Raw genomic sequence first — 20,545 nt, forward strand, 5'->3', positions numbered from 1 at the left:
GCATTTTTTAGTGTATTTTATTTGTTTAAAACATATGTTTCGCAACAAATTCAGCAACAATCATGCGAACAAGTTGTCTGCGGGCGGACGTCGTGCGCATATCAATTCAATAAGTTGTTAACTGAGCAAAAACAAAAAAAAACAGCAACGGTTAAAAGAAAAGTAAGCCCATGTTATAAAACAATAACAATATCTAAGAGCCTAGTCCTGATAATACGCAAAACAAATGTAGTTTGGTGTTTGTGTGTGATTAAATAACAAGAAACTTAAATGAAAGTGATTTTGTGTTGTACATTATTTCATAATTGTGATTTGGTTCTCAAAAACACAGGTGCCGTTATACTTAAGAATAAAATTAATACACAAATTAAAAGTGATGATAATGTTGAATGGTGACACCCACGTTTTGATTCTACCCCTGCTATTCTTTATGGACCACCCTCTAACACTCCTTCCCCCTTTTTTTTAAACATGGATGTATGTATGTATGCTTGCATACAATTGCTGAAATCTAAAGCTCGGCATAAAGCGTTTTGTTTTTATTTTATTAATACTGCACGATTGTGTGTGTGAGTATTTCTCTGTGTTTGCAATTTGTGGAAGCAGATTCACATTTAAAAGCAGCAGCAGCAAAAAGTCATAAACAAAAACCGTGATTACACGACGATGTGAATTGCAACCATCCAGCTGTTGCTTTGTTTTTGGCCCCTTATTTGCTATGCAATTATTTATTTTATTTATTTACCCTCTTTTTGTTTTTCAAAATTGCTTGATTTTGATTTCGCGACATACATTGCACTGAAATTCATTTCTTTTAAAGTTACAATGCCGGTAGCGAATAAGAGAAAGAGCAGGATAAGCATGCCCGCCGAATAATAATAAAACAACATATGCAACAACAACATGGGTATATCGATAGTCGATTGTGCTTGATCGTTAAACAGTTGATTCGCCAATTTAACAGTTAGAAAGACCCCCCCCCCCATTCACAAACACACTCACGCATGCTGGTATGCAGGAATATATATATATATATATATACATATATATGTACATACATATGTATACACGATCTGTGGTCTCGTGATTGATATAGCATTTAGATCACAGCAAAGAGAAACTCAATCTGTGACGTAACAGCCCCTAGTGGCTGTTGCCTCCCCCCTTCCATCAAACAAAAATAAGCCAAAATGCAACAATAACAACAACAGCAATCATGTCTCCTCTCACTTTCTTTAACTCTATGTCTGATTGTATGTTATGTATGTACATGCCTAGAGATGTACATATGTATGTATGTACATTTACTTGGTTCATACAAGTCACGAAGCGGTCAGTTAAGTATTTCGCAAATAGCATAAAGATTGCAGCAATACATATATAGAGATGTATGTACATATGCATGCAGACAACAACTAAATGGATAAAGATGCACACACACTGTATGCATACATACAAATACATAAATGTGTATGTATATCTTCTGATACGCATACCGATGCATGTACTGTACCCAAGTGTCCCCTATAACCATATAATATCATGTCCAGACCCGTTGCCCTCATTCATTGAACATATGGCATAATCGTAATAGTTGCTAATAGTGCTAATGTATTGATATAAAATCGAAAGTGATCTGTACTATTAATATGATTCAATCCGACCATATCATACTCATTGCAATTTTTGCCCCCTTCACACATTCGAATTCAGGCAATTACCACTGTAGGTTAATCAATGAAAGTAGATAAGGGAAAACACAAAAGATAGTAGATCAACACAAATATCAAGATTAAAATTTGTTTTGTTGTTTATAAATTTGTAGTTAGTTAAGGCCGAGCAATTCCTACATTTATTATAGAATTTATTAGAATTAAAAAATTAGTGATCTCAGCGAAAAACTTGTAGATAAAAACAATAATTATAGGAGTTGTTTTTTCCATTATTCATCCATGTTGTGGATTGTGGAAAAAAAAAGGAAATGGAAATGTTTATCTATATCATTGGCTTTCATTTGGTGAATATGTACATACATATATACAAATATGTATGTATGTATGTATATGTATTTAATTGTATTTATCGAGAGTGTCCATTTTGTATATTGTTTACATGCCGTTACATTTCGATTCTTTCTTTGGATTTCAAACGAAGCGGAACAACGAAAAGATTTGCTTTTGTTATAAAACTTTTGAAAAAAAATAATAAGAAGAAAATCTAAAGTTCCATGAGCTTTTTTCTTTTTTTTTAAACATTCACTTTAAAGTTGAAATGTTGCCCCGCATTTCCCCCCTCTGATTAGTCTTTAAGCTTTGGTCAGTCAGTTGGTCGAAATGTACCGTAAAAAAAGTTGTCCCAACTGTTGAATATATTTTTTTTATTGTTTTTTTTTTTGTTTGATTTGCCAAGTCGCTTCGATTCAAGGCAAGCAGCTTAAATTATATTCGTTCAGATGTTTCTTTTCTGCTCAAAACAGATAAATTGTCGATGGATATGTACATATGTATTTGTATCTATAACTAAAGTTGAAAAATTACTAAACTATTTGAATTTTTATATTTTAAACCTCATACAAATGAATCACACATTGAACGTTAAAAAAGAACAGTAAACTGGCTGGCTACTAAAATAGCTTTTACTTTTAGTTTTTAATTTTAGTTTTTTCCACTCTCTTAATGTAGTATGTATGATTTTATCTTTTTACGTTTGAATTGTCTTAGAATGCGGTTGGGAAAAATAAAACAGGTTTTATTTCCCTCACAATTAGATACCCTGTAGAAATGCGTGCAAAAACGTAGGGCATACTTAACACTGTTGCCCTTTTTAGCCATAAAATGGCAACTGTAATCCTGAATTCTTTGAAATATTGATTTATTTATTAAACATATCGCTCTCTTTTACGCACTTTGTTTGTTTTTTGCTTATTAAAGTATTTTTAAGACTAATTTAAGGCTAAAAAGTTTCAAAATTGTTTTTTAAAATATATTTTTGTGTGGCTTTTAAATATATTTTATAGGCCCAAAAAAAAAAAAAAGAAATATAAAACAAAAACTTGAATTGTTAAACATTTTTCTTTTGCAGTTTTTAGTTTCAAGTTATTTGTTGAATTTGCTTAATAAAATAATTTTAATTTTTAAGCATTATGCTCAACATTTCTTTATACCTAATTTATTATATTCTATTCCATTTTAATTTCTACTTTTAAATTTAATTGAATACGAAAACTTGAATTTAATTTGCTTGCCAACATTTTGTAAAGTACATAATTCAAAAGTCGAATTCTGGCGACTTGGCGTTGTTTTTTGGTATTTTTGGTTTTTTATATATGTATGTATGTATGTATGTATGTACATTATTTCGCAACTGATCATAATGGATAGCTAAAGCCGGATTTGTGGCCAGAGTTGAGTTGACTTTGTTTTTTATGTTTTTGTACATTATCTTTTGCCGTCTTTCTCGACTTGAATGTGTTTCAATTATAGAGTGAGAGTGCGATATGATTTATATATACTATATATAGTCTTTGTTGCATAGTCTGAAAGAATTTTAGCATATTTTGTTGTTGTTGTTGGTTTCTTTGGTTTAATTGCTGTCTGTTTTTTCGTTTTTTGAATAACACACAAAACAAGTATGAATGTATATGTATATATGTATGTATGTTCCTTATCTATTGCTTTACGGTTGGGTTTTGGGGGTATGAAAGTAGTTGATATGATATATTGAGTCCGCTCTGGGAAATGCGGTGAACCACAAAGCAAAACTGGCGAAACATATATACTAACTACATATATAGAGTGTATATAGAGTGTATAGCGAATGTAACAAGTTTCATTTACTGTCTACTTAGTTACTTATCATTGTGCTACCGTTACTTGCTCTCATTACAGAAAAGGAAACTTGAACAAGACTGTCACAGAAAAGTGTCTTGTCTTCCAAACAGTTAATGGTAAGAGAATCAAACATGAAAATTTCTAACAAAGAATCCAGTTCTTCTTTCCTATATATCTCCATCTCATTGTTAACGAAAAAATTAGGTGAAGGGGGGTTAGTAGTTGAGGTGTTTTTGGGCGAAAGGTAATCTGTTTTATTCAAAATTTTTTTTGACTTTCTAAATGCCCTAAATTTTAGTTGTGGTGTGGCAATTGATTGCCTTTGCCTTGGAATTGAAACGCCGAAAGCGCCCTGACCCACATTCCAAAAACGATTGGAGGAGAATTACACAAATATTTTTTCTTTAATTATTGCCAAAACAAAAAGAAACACATAAATCAAAATCTCATTAAACAAAAAATTCACTTTCACCAATCTCCCCTCGACAGACAATACAACAACAACACACAAAACAATAAAGAAAACATATACATACATATATAAAGGAGAGCTCCCCACCTTTTCCATAAAGATCAAATCAGATATGGATCATCATAATCATGGTGCTCCCGCAGTGGGTAAGTTGCTACTTCCTTTTGTATTATTATTATTATTTCTAATTAAAATTCTTTAATCAACACTAACTAACACAGAGACGATAGATCATTCCATGCACCATGGTCACGCTGGCATGCATCATGATCACAGTGGCCTGGGCAGTGGCACTGTAACAGATCCCACAGTTTTGGCCAGCGATATTTCCGCGACGACGCCCATGAGCATGGGAATGCAGCATGGAGCAGGTCATTATCATGGTGGCGGCACTGGCACTGGCATGGAGCACATGATGTCAATGGCGGTGAGGGCAACAATGAAAAAAGATTACAATTCCAGACCATTCCTACATCATTTCATCAATTTTATGTTTATAGTTTCACTTTGGTTACAATGAGACAATTTTGTTTTCCTGGTGGCACATTGATACAGTGGCTGGTTTGATTGGTTCCATGATTGCCATTTTCCTGTTGGCATTACTCTACGAGGGTCTCAAATACTATCGTGAATATCTGTTCTGGAAGACATACAATTTGCTAGAATATCGTCCAGTGACAGGACCTCAACGTAATCCAGAGGCACCTCGCTTACCATCGCCAGCGGCGGCAGCTCCTTCGCCCGTGCAGTGAGTAATTCATGGATATAATGATAATGCTTGCATTCATACACATACCTGGCTATTTGTAAAAAAATTGTTACAAGAACTGTAAAGTTCTTTTATTTTTTTTGGTTACGTTTCTTCTTGGCCTTCTGTTTTTTTTTTTAATTTTATAATTTTTTATTTGGTTCGCATGCTTAAAAAACCAATGTAAATATTTAATCTTAATGCTTTGTTTTCTCGTTTTTTTTCTCGTTTTCGTTACCGTTCGTTTGTTGCCGTTACACGCTACTCGATACTCGCTACCCGCTCCTGTATAACTCTTGTCCTTCTCCTGTGTGTGTGTGTGTGTGTGTGTGTGTGTGTATATTTGTGTATTATCCAAAACTCAATCCGCTTTTATCATTATTCATTTATATATTTCTAAATCATATATGCCTTGATTGTCGTCCCACACACAATTACACACTCTATTGATAAACGCGATTGTTAATTATTGATAATTGTATATTTCTACATATATATCTATATATATATATATTTGTAACTGTATATCTTGCGTACACCCGCGTACCGTAATCCTATGCCAATCTTCATCCATCTGTAACTGTCACTGGGCACACGCTTTAATCGTTCTTTTAGATACGTTGGCGAAGTTGTGCACAAACAACCGTAAGTATTCCAAATGTAAAATCAAACTCCTCATTCAACTCCTACCACCCACCCACCCACTCACCCCATCTCCCCCGTTCATGTACTTGTAGCGACTTTTAATTATATTTACAAGTCATCCGATATGTATATGTATATATATTTATATATATATAGGGTAATTGAAAACCCAGCTGGCATCTGCGTCCGTTTACTTCGTGTCGTCTGGTGCTTTGGCTCATTATTGCTAATTGTTTAGACGGAAATTAAATTAAAACCAAAAAAAAAAAAAAAAAACTCACAGCTGTATAGAGATTTAATTGACCAGGATTATTGCCAATTTTAAATTTGACTCACCAACCTTAAAACTTGGACAATCTATACCAATCGACTTCTTTTTTATGAACCAAGTTCTAGAATCAAGAGATAAACTGAAATGACTTCAGAAAATCAGATTGTGGGAAGCAAGTTAAACTATTTCAACATTCAATTCAAAATGTGAAAGAAAATAAAGAAAACCAAAAGAAAAAAAACCATAGAAAACACACACAGATAAATTTATTATATTGACTAGAAAAGTAAAAATGCACCGTAGAAATCCTTAACTATTAATTTACTATATATTTTCTATATGTTTGTTTTTATGCACCTAAATCTAACCTTCTATATAAATTTTTCCTTAGTTTGTTTAACCAAAATGCAAAATGTTTTATCTCTTTTTCTATATTTTCCAAATTTTGTTGTTTTGTTTTTGTCCTACCTGTTCGATTTTATTTGATTTACTTATTTTTCTTGAATACTTTTCATTTATTGTTGTTAATAGCTTCTAATTGAATTTGTTTTCTAATTTCTGATTTCTTTACTCGATGATGATGATGATGATAGACCTTCGATGTTGTCGCTGAATCATCTATTTCAGACGCTATTGCACATACTTCAAGTGACATTATCCTTCCTGCTTATGCTGATCTTTATGACCTACAATGTCTGGCTATGTCTGATGGTTGTCCTTGGAGCAGCAATTGGCTATTTTCTATTCTGCTGGAAGAAATCGGTTATTGTCGATGTCACCGAGCATTGTCACTAGCAGCTACAGCAAAATGGAGGCAGAAATTGTGGCCAGAGGATGGTAGCGAGTAGCAGCAGCTCCAGCCAGAGTTGTTTAACACGAACCATTGTGGAGCAGTCGATGGCTATGAGTGAGGAGGAAGAGGAGGTGGTGGAACAACATGTTCCAGAGCAGGAGCAGGAGGAGCCCATGATCTAAATGGTGCTATATATATATATATATATATATAACGCTGACTGCCTAAATTTTCGAAATAGGAAATGATCCCCCACATAACAAACACACATGCACTCAGGCACACACACACACACACACATACATACACACATTTATTCATAAAAAAAAACGAAATGGCTTTTACAATCAACTAGTGTGAATTTTCATTACAACAAAAGCAATAGGGTCAAAGCAAATTGTAAAGTTTCCTCTCCTTTTTTTTTTGTTTGTTTGAGATTAAGTAAAAAGTGCAAAAGAACAAAAATCACACCATAAGAGCCATTTATTTATATTTGTTTATTAACGTTTCTTTTAGTTTTTGTATTTTCTTGAAAATAAAATTTGTAAAACACACACACACACACACATACACAGAGAGAGAGAGAGAGAGAGAGAAAGAAACAAATTTTTAGTACTCAAAACAAAAATTGTAGAAATAATGAAAATTGTTTATTTATCGAAAGCTCAGCTCAAGGCACAGGATATTTTTTTTTTCTTTTTTGCTTTTGTTTTATTACCCAAAACCAAGAAAAAACACGAAAAAACCAACAATTATTATCAATATTTTATGTCCCCTATTATATTATTTTGTTAATAAAATGCAAAGTTTTTTAATATATATATATATACACACAAAATATACACAAATATGTATTTAAATTTTTTATTAATCATATTACGAAGAAGAAAAAGACAGAAATCAAAATTGAGTCTTGTTAATAATTGCTCTGTAAAAAAGAAACTGTTTGAATTCCTTTTAAGATACAACGCTACTATATATATATATATATATATACATGCAGAACATATACAATATGTATATATATATGTAAATCATTCAAATATGCCTATTATACATACATAGCTCATGTAGATATTAAACGATATGAAAAAGCAAATGCATACAGTAAATGGTAAATACAAATTTATTTGTAAACTTTAATAAATATATATAATATATAATATGGAAAACCAAAAACAGTATTTGTTTTGTATGAAAAGTGTTTTGTTAAATGATTCAGTTGTTGTATCTTAGAGATTTTCGATTAAATATTGAGAGCTCTTGCTTTGGCGATTTTCCAGTATTAATATAAATATCAAATAGAATCAAATGAGGTAGAAAACATATGGACAAATTGGTTTAACAAGTCAAAGAAAAGACCAAAGATACTTATTATATGCCTTCAATGTCATAGACATGGTTAGTTCTATATCTTGTAATCCTTAGAATGCTTTTAGAAATCCGCAGCGCAAATATTCCAAGCTCATGGAAATTCTACAGAGCGCAAAAATTAAGCAATCGCTATGTGACACATGTTCTTTAGGAGATTGTGCATCGCTGATAGTAGAATTGGCTAAAAATATTAAAAATTGTTCGTTTAAAAAAATAATTAGTAACGAAAAAAAGGCAAAAAATCTAAAAAAACGTTCATAATTTGTTCATTTTTCATGTTTTTTTCTTCAATTCTGCTACCAGCGATCCGAAAACGTGTGTATATTAAGAACAAATTTTCAATTTTGGTTTTAAACTTCATTTGCGAACGTTACGACTTCCATAAGGACGAGATGGGGATGCCTTTGTTGAATTCCCTCCCTCCACCCTTTACACGGATCACCGAAAAACAAAAGTTATATGTAGAATAAACTTTTTCCGACAACTGTGGAAAATTTCAATCCTTTTCTAAAAAAAATTCTTGAAAAAATAGCCCTTTTTTTGGGCCAACAAGGTTGAAACCTTCCTTAAGGGGGGTATAAAAAATTTCGATTTTTTTTTTATTGCCTTTTTGGATAGGTAAATGTTTCAAGAATACTGCGTAAAAATTTCAAGTTGAAATCTGTAAAATTACGAAAGTTGTCGGCCGTTAAGTTGAGTGGTGTCAAGCGCTCTGTGCCGGAGCGCAAATTTTCAAACGTATTTTTCTCAAAACTACATTTTTGGATCTCATGGAAGTCCTACAGGGTACAAAAATTAACCAATCGCTATGAAATTTTTTACACATGTTCTTTAGAATATTGTTCAACGCTGGTAGTAGAATTGGCCAAAAATATTGGAAATTGTTAAATTAAAAAATTAATTAATAACGAAAAATAGGCAAAAAAAAATATTTTTTCTAAAAAAGCTCATAACTTTTTCATTTTTGATCCTTTTTTCACAATTCTACTACCAGCGCTGCGGAAAAATGTCTAGATTAAGAAAAAAATTTTATTTTCGGGTTCAGACTTCATTTGCGAACGGTAGGACTTCCATAAGGGCGAAATGGGGATGCCTTTGGAAAATTCCCCCCACCTCCCCCTTTTCACGGATCGCCAAAAAAAAATTTAATACATAGAATAAAGTTTTCTCAACTGTGGAAAATTTCATTCCTTGATCTATTATACTTATCTCAAAAAAAAATTCTTACTTAAAAGCGCCTTTTCGGCCCAACAAGGTAGAAACCCCCCTTAAGTGGAAATGTGCCCCCCAAAAGTATGCAATATGCAGTCGAAGAATTTGTGTATTAAAGTTTTTTTTACATACTTACAATGTCGAAGCAATAAATAATGAACTGAGATCTTTAAAACTTCTGACTTATGTAAAAGAAAACAGCAATTTTTTTTAATAATTTCTTTGTATTTTTGTTTTATTGGAAAAATTATTGCGAGTCTTGGATAGAATGTTATTGAATAATGTATATATAAATATATATATATATAATATGTACACATACGCATTTGCATACATATACATTATTCATAATTAAAAACTTTATTACATGACTACAGCTTTTTGTTTCGTTTTTTTAGATTTTTAGTTTGGTTTTACTCTGTAATTTGAAATGGATATTACCGATTCATTCACAATACATATATATATTTGTATATATATATATATACGTACATATATAAATTTGTGTATGATTTAAACAGAACAGCAAAAAAATACTAATTAACAAAAGTAATAAGGAACACGTGCGGCAATGGCCGCCACGAAACAAGATCCTTCACAAAGATTCAAAATGAAAAAGGATTAAGGGCATTAAATAACTTTATTCATTAAGTATTAATAAATATATATATCTATATATATACATATATATATATACGACATTTGTGTAGGATATTTTTGATAATGATAATGATAATCAAAAATCAAAACTGAAGTCGATAGAGTAAATAACAATTTTTATAAGTTTGGTTCTTTTGCTTGAAGACAGGCAGAAATTTAGTAAAGAATATCATTATATATACAATAATATATGTATATAGATTGATCATTTTTAATTTGTTAGACTGAGATAGCTAGAGATAAAGATTGACAAAGAGGGACAAAATGAAATTCACCTTGTATCATCTCAGATGCCATACAACACTTTCCACGTGAATGTTTGGGGTGTGTTTTCTTCTTTTTGTTGTTGTTGTTGTTCTATGAGTGTGTGTGTGTGTGTGTGTATGAGTTCTTGCTGTTGTTGGGATGACTATGTATGTTGATGATATAGCAGAAACTTGTAAAACCGTCACCGAACACGCTTACTCCCCCATTTATGCCCATTTCTATTCCCAATCAATCCCTCGCCCAATATTCACACGCCTGTCTTAACTGCGCCGTCGATGATGGTCGTTGTGGTTGTGGTGGTAGTGGTGAATTTGTGAATAGTGCCGTTATATTATAATATTATTATTCTTTTCTCTGTCTGTCGTGAAGAAACATTACTGTGGGAAAGGGGGCGGGGCAGTAGTAGGGTAGGTAGGTAGATGGCATAAGAAGTTACCTGATGGTAGGCAAGATCTTCTTCTTTTCTTAAATATCTTTTTTTATATTTTGCTTCCTCCTTTTATCATCATCCATAACCTTTCGTCAACATTATCATTATCTTCTCTTCTTTCTCTGGAGTCTCTAGCATCATCAATCCACACATAAATTCCAGTGCTACCGCCGATCCCAGGACAACAATAGTTTCTGCAAATGTTCGAAGAGAATTAAATCAATAAAATGATCTCCATATAAATAGAAAAATAGTAAAAAAGGGTTCAATTAGCGCTATATCAAAAGGATATATATATATTTTATAAGAGGTAGTTAATTAATTTAGATTGATTTTGTTGTTTTTTTTTTTTTTAATATATTTATATGCGTGTGAGTAGTAAGTGTGTATAGAACGAAAACAACAAAAAAAAAACAGTGTTTCTAAATGGCACAATGATGTCATCATAGTATGCACAAAAAGGTTGTTGGCAACTCTATCAATTTAGAGATCAAACCGTTAAGGGGGGCTGTGGGGTATCTCCTGCCCCGTTCTCTCTACAGGGTGACTCCAATATATTTTGTTTTGCCGATGTCGTTGTAGGTATTATATTGTTTATTGTTCTTTCATTTTTCGTTTTTGTTAAAATATTTGTAAGTAGTAGTAGAAAAAAAAGTATAATGAATACAATCAAAATTTACCTGGTTTTTAGTGAGAACATAGATATTATGTGGGTTCGATATGTTATCCTTCTCTCAACTATGTAAATACATTTAGTTCTCTACTTTTGCCTTACTTCCTTACTCCCTCTCTCTCTCTCTCATGTGTTTGTGTGTGTCTCCCTCTCTCTATTTTTCTTCCTCCCTCTCTTTCTGATTCAGTTTCTTTTTGCCTGCTCTCCTAATTATATTGAATTTTTTATTTAAATTTAAAGTTTATATTCAATTACCTTGTAAGGGGGCCGCGTGGAAACTGCTTCGATTTTCTTGCTTAATTCGATTTTGTTTGAGAATGACTTAAATGTTATTAAGTGAGAGAATATATAGTATCATATATGTACATAAAAAGTACATACACATCCACATTACACAAGAACAACAATTATGAGATAAAAAAAAAACAAAAAAAAATTATTTAGAATATAGAAATTCGGTAGGCCGAATAACTGGGGGAATACCCTTTTCAAACATAAGGTAAAACAGAGGCGATTAAAAGCAGATTAAAAGGTTTTTTATGTTATATGTATATTTTCATCGGACAATCAATAATTAGTAATGGATTAATCATATATACATACATACATCTTGAATTTGTTTTGGGCAACAATTTGGAAAAGGTATTTGCTTTTTTGATTTTGTGTGTGTGTGTGTGTGTGTGATTTGGTCGTAAGCATTATTATAGTATTATATAATGGGGTAAAGAAAAACAATTAAGTAAAGATATGTATGTACCTGAACGATTCTCGATATTTGATTTTTGATTTCGATTTGTTGTGTATCATTGATTGATCTTTCTCTGTTCTCTCTGCCTCCCTCTCTTTCTCACTCTCTGTCTCTGTCTCTCTCTATCACTCAATAGATAGTCCTACACAAAAGAATTTATTTTTATTTGCAGAGGATTACATACCTCTCTTTATGCAGCGCGGAAGGGGGAAAATCTCTTCAACAAAATGAGGTGCCAAAACACTTTTACTTTCACCTTGAATATATATACATATATATATATATTTTTTTTGTTTTTACCTTCTCGTATAATATTCGTATTTATCAAATGAAATCAATAATAAAAGAAACAAAGAATAGCACATGCAATACCTTTATAATTTAAGACTTATTCATAATGTATTTGTTACTCCATGCAAATGGATCAGTGCTCGATTGATTTGATTGGATTTGATTGATTATGTGAGTATGAGAGGAATACAAAATGTTAGTCTGTTGCGATTGTGTTAGAGATTCTTATTTTCATTTCCTTTTTTAAATGTACTTCACCAAAATATACATAGAATATCCTGCATTAATTCTTCATTAAAGTCATTAACGTATCAAAAGGATTAAATCACGTTACAGTTAGATTTGCAAATTGTTATATACATAAACATATGTATAACTTGAATATATATAATTCCCTCAAGATTTTATAGGGGAAATTGGAAAAGTTTAGGATTTTCTCTACAAATAACGAATTAGTCAGGTCAGTATACAAAAGGATCATGAATGTTGCGTGTTCCTGTTTGGTCTGATACTATATTTATGTATATGTATGTATGGATAAACTGTATCTAAAAGTATATATATTGAAACGATCTACAATACTTTGTGTGGTTAGCTAGCTACATATATTAATAATTGACTCACCTTGTGACATTTGGTTATTGTATATTCATGGAAGAAAGTTCACAAACTTTATATAGATGTGACTTTTCTTAATGATTGCTGTTTTTTTTTTTTTTTGCCTGCTTTTAGACATATTATTGAAATGTTTTTTGGTTAATTATTGTTTTTTTTTTTTGTTTTGGAGTACCTCGTTGTTGCACGGGCTTGACGCTCGATCGATCGATTAGTTGTAGTTAGAGCTGCCGGGATGTCTGTCCTGTTGTGTGATGGTAATGTTGTGTAGCTGCAGTGTAGCAAGGATTGGGCAAAGTGCACACTTTCTCATGGATTGTTGGTTTTTTAAAAAACAATTTGTTAATAAGCATTTGGTTTTGTTCTGATGGTATTATATCTGGTTTTCCTTTCATATCATTTATATATATATATATATATATATATATATATATGGATATACATATACATATGTATGTAGACTTTCATCTTAATCATATTAATATTTTCGTTTTCTATGATTTTCAGTGTTATTTGCTTTTCGCTTGTTTTTATTCTGTTTGTTTCTTTTTCTTTGCTTTTGTTTCTGTTTATGAATCTTTGATTTTGGGTTTTAATAGCGACTTCTACTCCGACTACGACAATGCCGATCCCGACTATCGTGTCGGTAATGGTTATGATGGCGACTACTGCTGCTCCGATTGCTGCTGCTGCTGGTTCGCGAATACGAATGACCATGATGGGATGACGACGACTTATGATGATCTTTAGAGAGAGAGAGAGGGGGAGAGAGAGAGTAGAGTTAGCATTTTACGATCGGGCCGTGTGCAGAAGATCTACTTACGGTGACGTCTATCCGATGGTTGACGATTCTGAATGTAGTCGCGGCTGCGCTCACGATAATCACGTTGTTCGCTAATACATATATAGAAATGAATTTTAGTTGTCAATTTTTGAAACGGCAAATTTTAACAGCAAGTTACCGTCTATTGTCGTAGGACGAGGAGGATGAATGGAAACGTTGGACCCGATCCTCGCGACGTCTTCGTTCATCTTCTTCGCGTTCTTTTTGACGTCGTTCATTAATTTCATTGACGGCATTACGCAATTTGGAATAACCCAAATGCTGTTTACCCATTAAATGATCCTCGATACGTTGCTGGGCATCGCCAACAATTAGAAACGCTCCACATATTTCGCACACCTTCATTTGCTTCTCGGGTAGCGTTTCATGTGACCAATTGGCTTGCGTTTTATTGGTGGCATCTGTTGATGCTGATGTTGTTGTTGTGGTCGCCACCGTGCCATCTGGTGAGGTTCTTGAAGAGTTTGCCTCTGTACTATCCACTGACTCTGTGGCTATGGCTGCAGCATTTAGGGCATCTTCTGTCCCAGATTCAGGTGTATCCGTCTCATCCATTTGACTTGGACTTGGCTGACTATTGACTGGTGATTGAAGTGGTGATGGATTTAGCTTTAACTTGGCATTGGACTCATATTGCTGCTGCAGTTGCTCTTTCTCCTCCTTGAGTTCATCGCAGAGTGTCATAAGATCCTGCGCCTGATCAACATCTCCCCGTATGCCCGCCTCCTCGGCCTCGCCAAGAAGTTTGTTAATGCGCGCCTGAAGACTCTGGAGTTGTTCCTGTTGCTTGGCCGCCAGGAGCATAGGTGAAGGTGTTGATGGTTGATCACGCTGCATAAGTTGCAAACGTTGTTTGCCCTTCTGAATCTTTCTGTCCACATCGTGTAGCATCACATTGCAGAAGCGTAGGAATTCATCTTCGTATTGACGTTTCCGTTGTGATGGGCGAGCTTCCTCGTATAATTGTTTGGCCTCTTCGTCATGGATGCGAGTGCAGGGACCGAGATCAGCGCGTGTGTTGATGAATAGATCGTGGGGGCAAAATTTCACATTGTAAAATTGACAGAACTGCAAGCCAAATTCAAGTAAATTCAGTGAGGAACGATTTCAAGGTCGTGCAAATACATAAACATTTATGTATATGTTGTTCAATGATGTGCATGTAAGGAAGCCGGTATAAGAAAGTATATAAAAAAAAAACAAACGAAAAATGCATGAGAATTGGCTAGATTATATCACCACGTTTCGACGACACACTTACCTCGGGATCCTCCCAATTAACTTTAAGTCCTGCTTCTGAAGGATGCAGATTTCGATTGCGTCCCATTAGCTCATCGAGCATTTGCCTGGCAGCGTCCACCATTTTCCGCCTCTGTGTCCGTGGCTAGCTGCCCTCGTTGTCGTCGTCTTGCCGATTGTTTTTGTATGCTCTTGCTAAATTCTATGATATCCCGGACTAGGACTTGGTCGTCCGGCAGGCAATAATCTTGTTATGCTACCTCTCTCTTATAATAATTTAGCAAATTTCTAAGCGATTTGCATATAAAATAAAGAATTTCAGGTTCCGCTATGACAGGGGAATCAATATTATATCTGAAGTGTGACCAAATTATGATTTTAGAATTGAAAGTGTGTCAACACTGTTTCTATCGATAGTTATAAACTATCGATACTCAACGGGAATCGCACTGCACGTGCGTTTTGAAACTAAACAACAAACCAAATTGTTGTTAGATTAGCCTACTGCCTTGAGCGATCCCTCCAAGCATGGGAAATAAAAAGGGATTTAACGCCAAAGCGCGACAAAATCCGCAAACCATTGTGGATAATTCCGCCGCCAAGAGTGTAAGTTGCAACCATTCATCATTTACGAGAATTGGGGATTTAACATTATTCCATGTTCAATTGTTTAGATACAAATTGATGCGGACAGTGTAGGAGCCACTGGCGCTGGCTATGATGAGGCCAATCCATTGGTATTGCCATCCGAGAAGCGTGCGACCAAAATCAAAGTGGATAAACGACAAACCGTGAAGATTCTGTCCAAGAAACAACGCAAACATCTCCAATCTATTGTTGATAAAAAGAAGAAAAAGGAAGGTGTAAGTAAATATTTGCCTAAAACAAAAATCAAAGCATAACCATCTTTTATATGACACTTTTTCAACGACAGCGAGCAAAGCTTCTGGGTGACTTGGCTGCTGTACAAATTGCCAATGAGGAACTGCAGCAATACACATCCATTAGCCAAGCCCAGACGGTGGGTTTAAAACGTTTGCACACACTTGATGAGTATTTGGCAAGGAAAAAGGAGCGGCAAGCTCAAGCTGCGGAATCTAAGAGCACAAGTTCAGGTGCTCGTTTGAATATCATCAAAGGAGCAGCCAAGCGAAAGCTTCTTATTGAAGAAGAGGAGGACATTGAGGCCAAGAGAAAGAATCCCAATGTAATCAGCATTGAGGAGAATGATGAATCCTCAGATGATGATGATGGCGAATCCTCGGATGAAGACGTTCCACAAGCTACAGAGAAGAATCCAGAAGAAACGAACAAAATAGTTGCTGTCCCACCGGCTTCCGTTCCTATAGCTGCAGTTGCTGCAACTAAGCCAATTGCCACACCTGCTGCACCCGTGTCCACGCATCGTACGGTTTATGTACAAGTTGATCGATCGGACGAAGTGCAGGCTGCTCGATTACGCCTGCCCATACTCGCCGAAGAGCAGACAGTCATGGAGACAATTAACGAGAATCCCATTGTGATTGTGGCTGGTGAGACGGGTTCCGGCAAGACCACGCAGATACCACAGTTCCTTTATGAAGCCGGCTACGCACAGCACAAGATGATCGGCATTACGGAGCCGCGACGTGTAGCTGCCATTGCCATGTCCAAGCGAGTGGGCCACGAAATGAATCTATCCTCGCGTGAGGTATCCTATCTTATACGTTTCGAGGGCAATGTGACACCAGCCACACGTATTAAATTCATGACCGACGGTGTTCTGCTCAAAGAGATCGAAAGCGATTTTCTTCTCTCCAAGTATTCGGTAATCATATTGGATGAGGCTCACGAGCGAAGCGTCTACACTGACATCCTGGTGGGATTACTGTCACGTATTGTGCCATTGCGTAACAAACGCGGCAATCCACTCAAGCTAATTATTATGTCGGCCACGCTGCGCGTTTCCGACTTTACTGAAAATACACGACTTTTCAAGGAGCCACCGCCCCTGATAAAAGTGGAAGCACGTCAGTATCCTGTCACCATTCACTTCCAGAAACGCACACCAGACGACTATGTGGCGGAGGCGTATCGTAAAACTGTCAAAATTCACACCCAACTGCCAGAGGGAGGCATTTTGTTATTTGTCACGGGCCAACAGGAGGTTAATCAATTGGTACGAAAACTTAGACGAACATTTCCCTATCATAAATCCTCAGCCAAAAGTGAAGAGGAGAAGCCACAAGATGAAACAAGTGCGCCTAAGGAGCAGGAGCAGGAAGTTGAGCAAAATGGAGATCCCAAAGAGTTGGAGTTTGATATGAAGCGTGTAATACGCAATATACGTAAAACCAAAAAGAAATTTGTCACACAAATCTCCCTGCCTCGTATCAATTTGGATGACTACAAGTTGCCTGGCGATGACACCGAGGCCGATATGCATGATGCAGCGCTCGAAGGGGACTCTGATCTCGACGATGAGGCGGATGAGGATGAGGATGAGGAGGTGGGCGAACAATTGGCTGCCGCTGCTGCCTCTGGTACAACATCCCAACCTCTTTGGGTGCTACCGCTTTATTCGCTGCTGTCGTCGGAGAAACAGAATCGAATTTTCCAACCAGTACCGGAAGGTTGTCGTCTGTGCGTGGTTAGCACGAATGTGGCGGAGACCTCCCTTACCATTCCCCATATTAAATATGTTGTGGACTCGGGTCGCCAAAAGACTCGTCTCTATGACAAATTGACCGGCGTCAGTGCTTTTGTGGTCACCTACACATCTAAGGCGTCCGCCGATCAAAGATCTGGTCGTGCTGGTCGTATCAGTGCCGGCCATTGCTATCGCCTGTACTCCAGTGCGGTTTATAATGATCTCTTTGAGGATTTCAGTCAGCCGGATATACAACAGAAGCCAGTTGATGATCTTATGCTACAGATGCGCTGCATGGGTATCGATCGTGTCGTGCACTTTCCCTTCCCGACGCCACCAGACAGTGAGCAATTGCAAGCTGCCGAGCATCGTCTCTGTGTACTGGGCGCTCTTGAGGCAAGCAGCACCAGCACCAGCAGTAGTAGTAGTAGTAGTAGTGCCTCGGCTAAGGATCTCCCACCGGCGGTCACACAATTGGGCAAGGTAATCTCTCGGTTTCCGGTAGCACCGCGCTTTGGCAAAATGCTAGCTCTTTCCCATCAGCAGCAATTGCTACCATATACAGTGTGCCTGGTGGCTGCCCTCTCCGTTCAAGAGGTACTCGTCGAAACTGGCGTACAGCGCACAGATGATGTGGGGCCTTCATCAAATAAGTTCCATCAGAAACGTCAGAGCTGGGCAGCCACTGGAAACTATCAATTACTCGGTGATCCTATGGTCTTGATGCGGGCGGTCGGCGCCGCCGAATATGCTGGCACTCAGGGTAAACTCGATGAGTTTTGCCTAACAAATGGACTTCGACCTAAGGCGATCAGTGAGGTGCGCAAGCTACGCGTCCAACTGACCAACGAAATCAATCTGAACGTCAGCGATGTCGATTTGGGTGTAGATCCCCAACTGAAACCACCAACCGATGCTCAAGCTCGGTTTCTAAGGCAGATTCTGCTAGCCGGTATGGGAGATCGTGTTGCACGCAAGATACCTCTAACCGATATCGCCGACAAAGAGGAACGTCGTCGTCTCAAGTATGCATACAATTGTGCCGACATGGAGGAGCCAGCTTTCCTGCATGCCTCCTCGGTGCTAAAGCAGAAGGCACCCGAATGGATTATCTACCAGGAGGCCTACGAGCTGCAAAATGGTGACTCTAGCAAATTATTTATACGCGGCATAACAGCCATTGAGCCCGAGTGGTTGCTTCTCTATGTTCCGCTATTGTGCAATGTGAGGCAAGTGCGTGAGGATCCAGCTCCGCGCTATGATCCGTCTAGTGGTAAAATCTTTTGCTATGTGGACGCCACCTTTGGCAAAGCCGGCTGGGAGCTGCCACTGGGCGAGGTGGAAATGCCGCTAAGTGAAAAGTCATGCTGGTAAGTTTTCACCCAGGATTTCCATGGTTTATGCAACATTTTAATCATTTAATTTTCTTTTCAGTTACTTTGGCATGTTCCTGCTTGATGGTCGAGTTTGTCCCAAATTGGGCAATTTTAAACCCAAATTGAAGTCTACTCCCTCATCAATAACCAAATCTTGGTCCAATATGAATGACAAAGTTCTGCGATTTAAGCGAGCTTTGATTAATAAACAAATTAGTTCACGTGAGGCCTTAAGCAAACAATGGGAAAGTGAACCCAATTGTAAGTTGATTAAATTGAAACTTAAAATCCTACAACATATATAAATTTTTGGACCCTGTACTTATCTAGGGACTATCCAATTCAAGGTTTGGATGGTTATACTTTTCTCTTGCTTGTTTCGAAATGTTTTATTAGAATTTGATCTTTTCTTTTCATATTTCAAATTATTATACATGCACAAAAAATAATTTTAGGAAATAGATTTGAATGTTGCCCCACCCCCCAAAAAGTATGCAATAGGCAGTTCCCTTTACTATTTTTTGGGTTTGAAAGCAAAATTCAAGTTTTCTTAAAGTTTCATAACTTGTTGATGCAAATAATATAATGCTCAAAACTTTTTTCTCTTTGTAGTTTTGCTGGAAGAATATCACGGATTGTTGTACGATGTGGCGCTTAGTGAATTGACAACCATTTGGCCACCACCAGCGACAAAAGTCAACTAATTGCCAAAATGGATATCGAATTTTCTATTCAGACAACAGAAAAGAAAATTTGGTAATCAAGTTATTTAGATCATGATTGGCAGCGAGCAAAAATACTTGTTCAAAGGATCGTTTTTGTATAACAAGTTTCGTTAAATGTTTATTGTAATTGATATATGTATAATAATAATGTATATTATAAATATTGAATTTTTGAAACAAACTAAAAACAATCTAAAAAAAAATTTAATTAAAAAGAAATGAAATGAGAAATTAAAAGGGGGGCAAATGTATGGATGTTTGGAGGAATGACGGGACGGGGGGTTGTGTATCTGAGGCGGTTGGGGTAAGGACATGGTAAAGGATAATACAAATGTTTCGTTAACAGCTAAGTTTCGATAGTTTGTTGTATTTTTTTTTTCTTTGTTTTGTTTTCTTTTGTTTAATACAATCAATATATATATACATACAGGTTTTTGTTTTTTTTTTGTTTTTGTTTATTTATATGCATGCATTTTGGTTTTTTGTTTTCTTTGTTTACATAATCATAATTATTGAAATATTTCCTTTATGCTGTTTTATATTTCACTTGAAGTTCGCATTATTGTTTTGCTACAATTTGCCAATAAATGGATTGCAGAATTAAAGATTTGGCTAGATTTTTGGACTATGTATATATATATGTATAGTATATATGGGGGACAGGGTGGGGGGATTGGCATTAAAATGGAATGATTGGGCAAGA

General features: G+C 35.8%; 3 protein-coding genes across 4 annotated transcripts; 2 read left to right on the forward strand and 1 right to left on the reverse strand.

The window, feature by feature from the left end:
• The first annotated feature begins 35 nt into the window (after positions 1-35).
• Positions 36-7,938, forward strand: LOC6648976 (high affinity copper uptake protein 1). Of its 2 annotated transcripts, XM_023179122.2 has the most exons (7): positions 36-162; positions 3,888-3,946; positions 4,320-4,448; positions 4,524-4,729; positions 4,803-5,050; positions 5,666-5,695; positions 6,560-7,938. In XM_023179122.2, exons 3-7 carry the CDS (start codon positions 4,415-4,417, stop codon positions 6,759-6,761), a joined length of 720 nt encoding a protein of 239 aa, XP_023034890.1. In that variant the 5' UTR covers positions 36-162; positions 3,888-3,946; positions 4,320-4,414; the 3' UTR covers positions 6,762-7,938. The 2 variants fall into 2 exon arrangements, with proteins under 2 accessions (XP_023034890.1, XP_002071053.1); XM_002071017.4 differs by lacking the exon at positions 5,666-5,695.
• Positions 7,939-9,966: 2,028 nt separating this feature from the next.
• Positions 9,967-15,483, reverse strand: LOC6648977 (luc7-like protein 3). Its single transcript, XM_002071018.4, has 5 exons — positions 15,135-15,483; positions 13,992-14,941; positions 13,853-13,923; positions 13,039-13,773; positions 9,967-10,896 (listed from the first exon to the last, which is right to left on the reverse strand). The coding sequence occupies exons 1-4, from the start codon at positions 15,234-15,236 to the stop codon at positions 13,622-13,624; spliced, it is 1,275 nt and encodes a 424-aa protein (XP_002071054.1). The 5' UTR covers positions 15,237-15,483; the 3' UTR covers positions 9,967-10,896; positions 13,039-13,621.
• Positions 15,484-15,554: 71 nt separating this feature from the next.
• LOC6648978 (probable ATP-dependent RNA helicase kurz) lies at positions 15,555-20,061 on the forward strand. Its single transcript, XM_002071019.4, has 5 exons — positions 15,555-15,718; positions 15,787-15,975; positions 16,047-19,111; positions 19,176-19,378; positions 19,730-20,061. Exons 1-5 carry the CDS (start codon positions 15,641-15,643, stop codon positions 19,819-19,821), a joined length of 3,627 nt encoding a protein of 1,208 aa, XP_002071055.1. The 5' UTR covers positions 15,555-15,640; the 3' UTR covers positions 19,822-20,061.
• Positions 20,062-20,545: the final 484 nt, after the last annotated feature.

Source organism: Drosophila willistoni (genome assembly GCF_018902025.1).
Source record: "Drosophila willistoni isolate 14030-0811.24 chromosome XL unlocalized genomic scaffold, UCI_dwil_1.1 Seg141, whole genome shotgun sequence".
Lineage (NCBI taxonomy): Eukaryota > Metazoa > Arthropoda > Insecta > Diptera > Drosophilidae > Drosophila > Drosophila willistoni.

Excerpts from the sequence above, each read along its gene's own strand:
- LOC6648976 (XM_023179122.2), top strand. The coding sequence starts at position 4,415 with ATGGATCATCATAATCATGGTGCTCCCGCAGTGG. Across the intron at positions 5,051-5,665 it reads GCAGCTCCTTCGCCCGTGCA|ATACGTTGGCGAAGTTGTGC; the intron begins GTGAGTAATTCA and ends TCGTTCTTTTAG. Across the intron at positions 5,696-6,559 it reads GAAGTTGTGCACAAACAACC|ACCTTCGATGTTGTCGCTGA; the intron begins GTAAGTATTCCA and ends TGATGATGATAG.
- LOC6648977 (XM_002071018.4), bottom strand. The coding sequence starts at position 15,236 with ATGGTGGACGCTGCCAGGCAAATGCTCGATGAGCTAATGGGACGCAAT. Across the intron at positions 13,924-13,991 it reads TCGTCCTACGACAATAGACG|CGAACAACGTGATTATCGTG; the intron begins GTAACTTGCTGT and ends TATATGTATTAG. Across the intron at positions 13,774-13,852 it reads ACCATCGGATAGACGTCACC|ATCATCATAAGTCGTCGTCA; the intron begins GTAAGTAGATCT and ends CTCTCTCTAAAG.
- LOC6648978 (XM_002071019.4), top strand. The coding sequence starts at position 15,641 with ATGGGAAATAAAAAGGGATTTAACGCCAAAGCGCGACAAAATCCGCAA. Across the intron at positions 15,976-16,046 it reads AAAAGAAGAAAAAGGAAGGT|CGAGCAAAGCTTCTGGGTGA; the intron begins GTAAGTAAATAT and ends TTTCAACGACAG. Across the intron at positions 19,112-19,175 it reads CTAAGTGAAAAGTCATGCTG|TTACTTTGGCATGTTCCTGC; the intron begins GTAAGTTTTCAC and ends TTTTCTTTTCAG.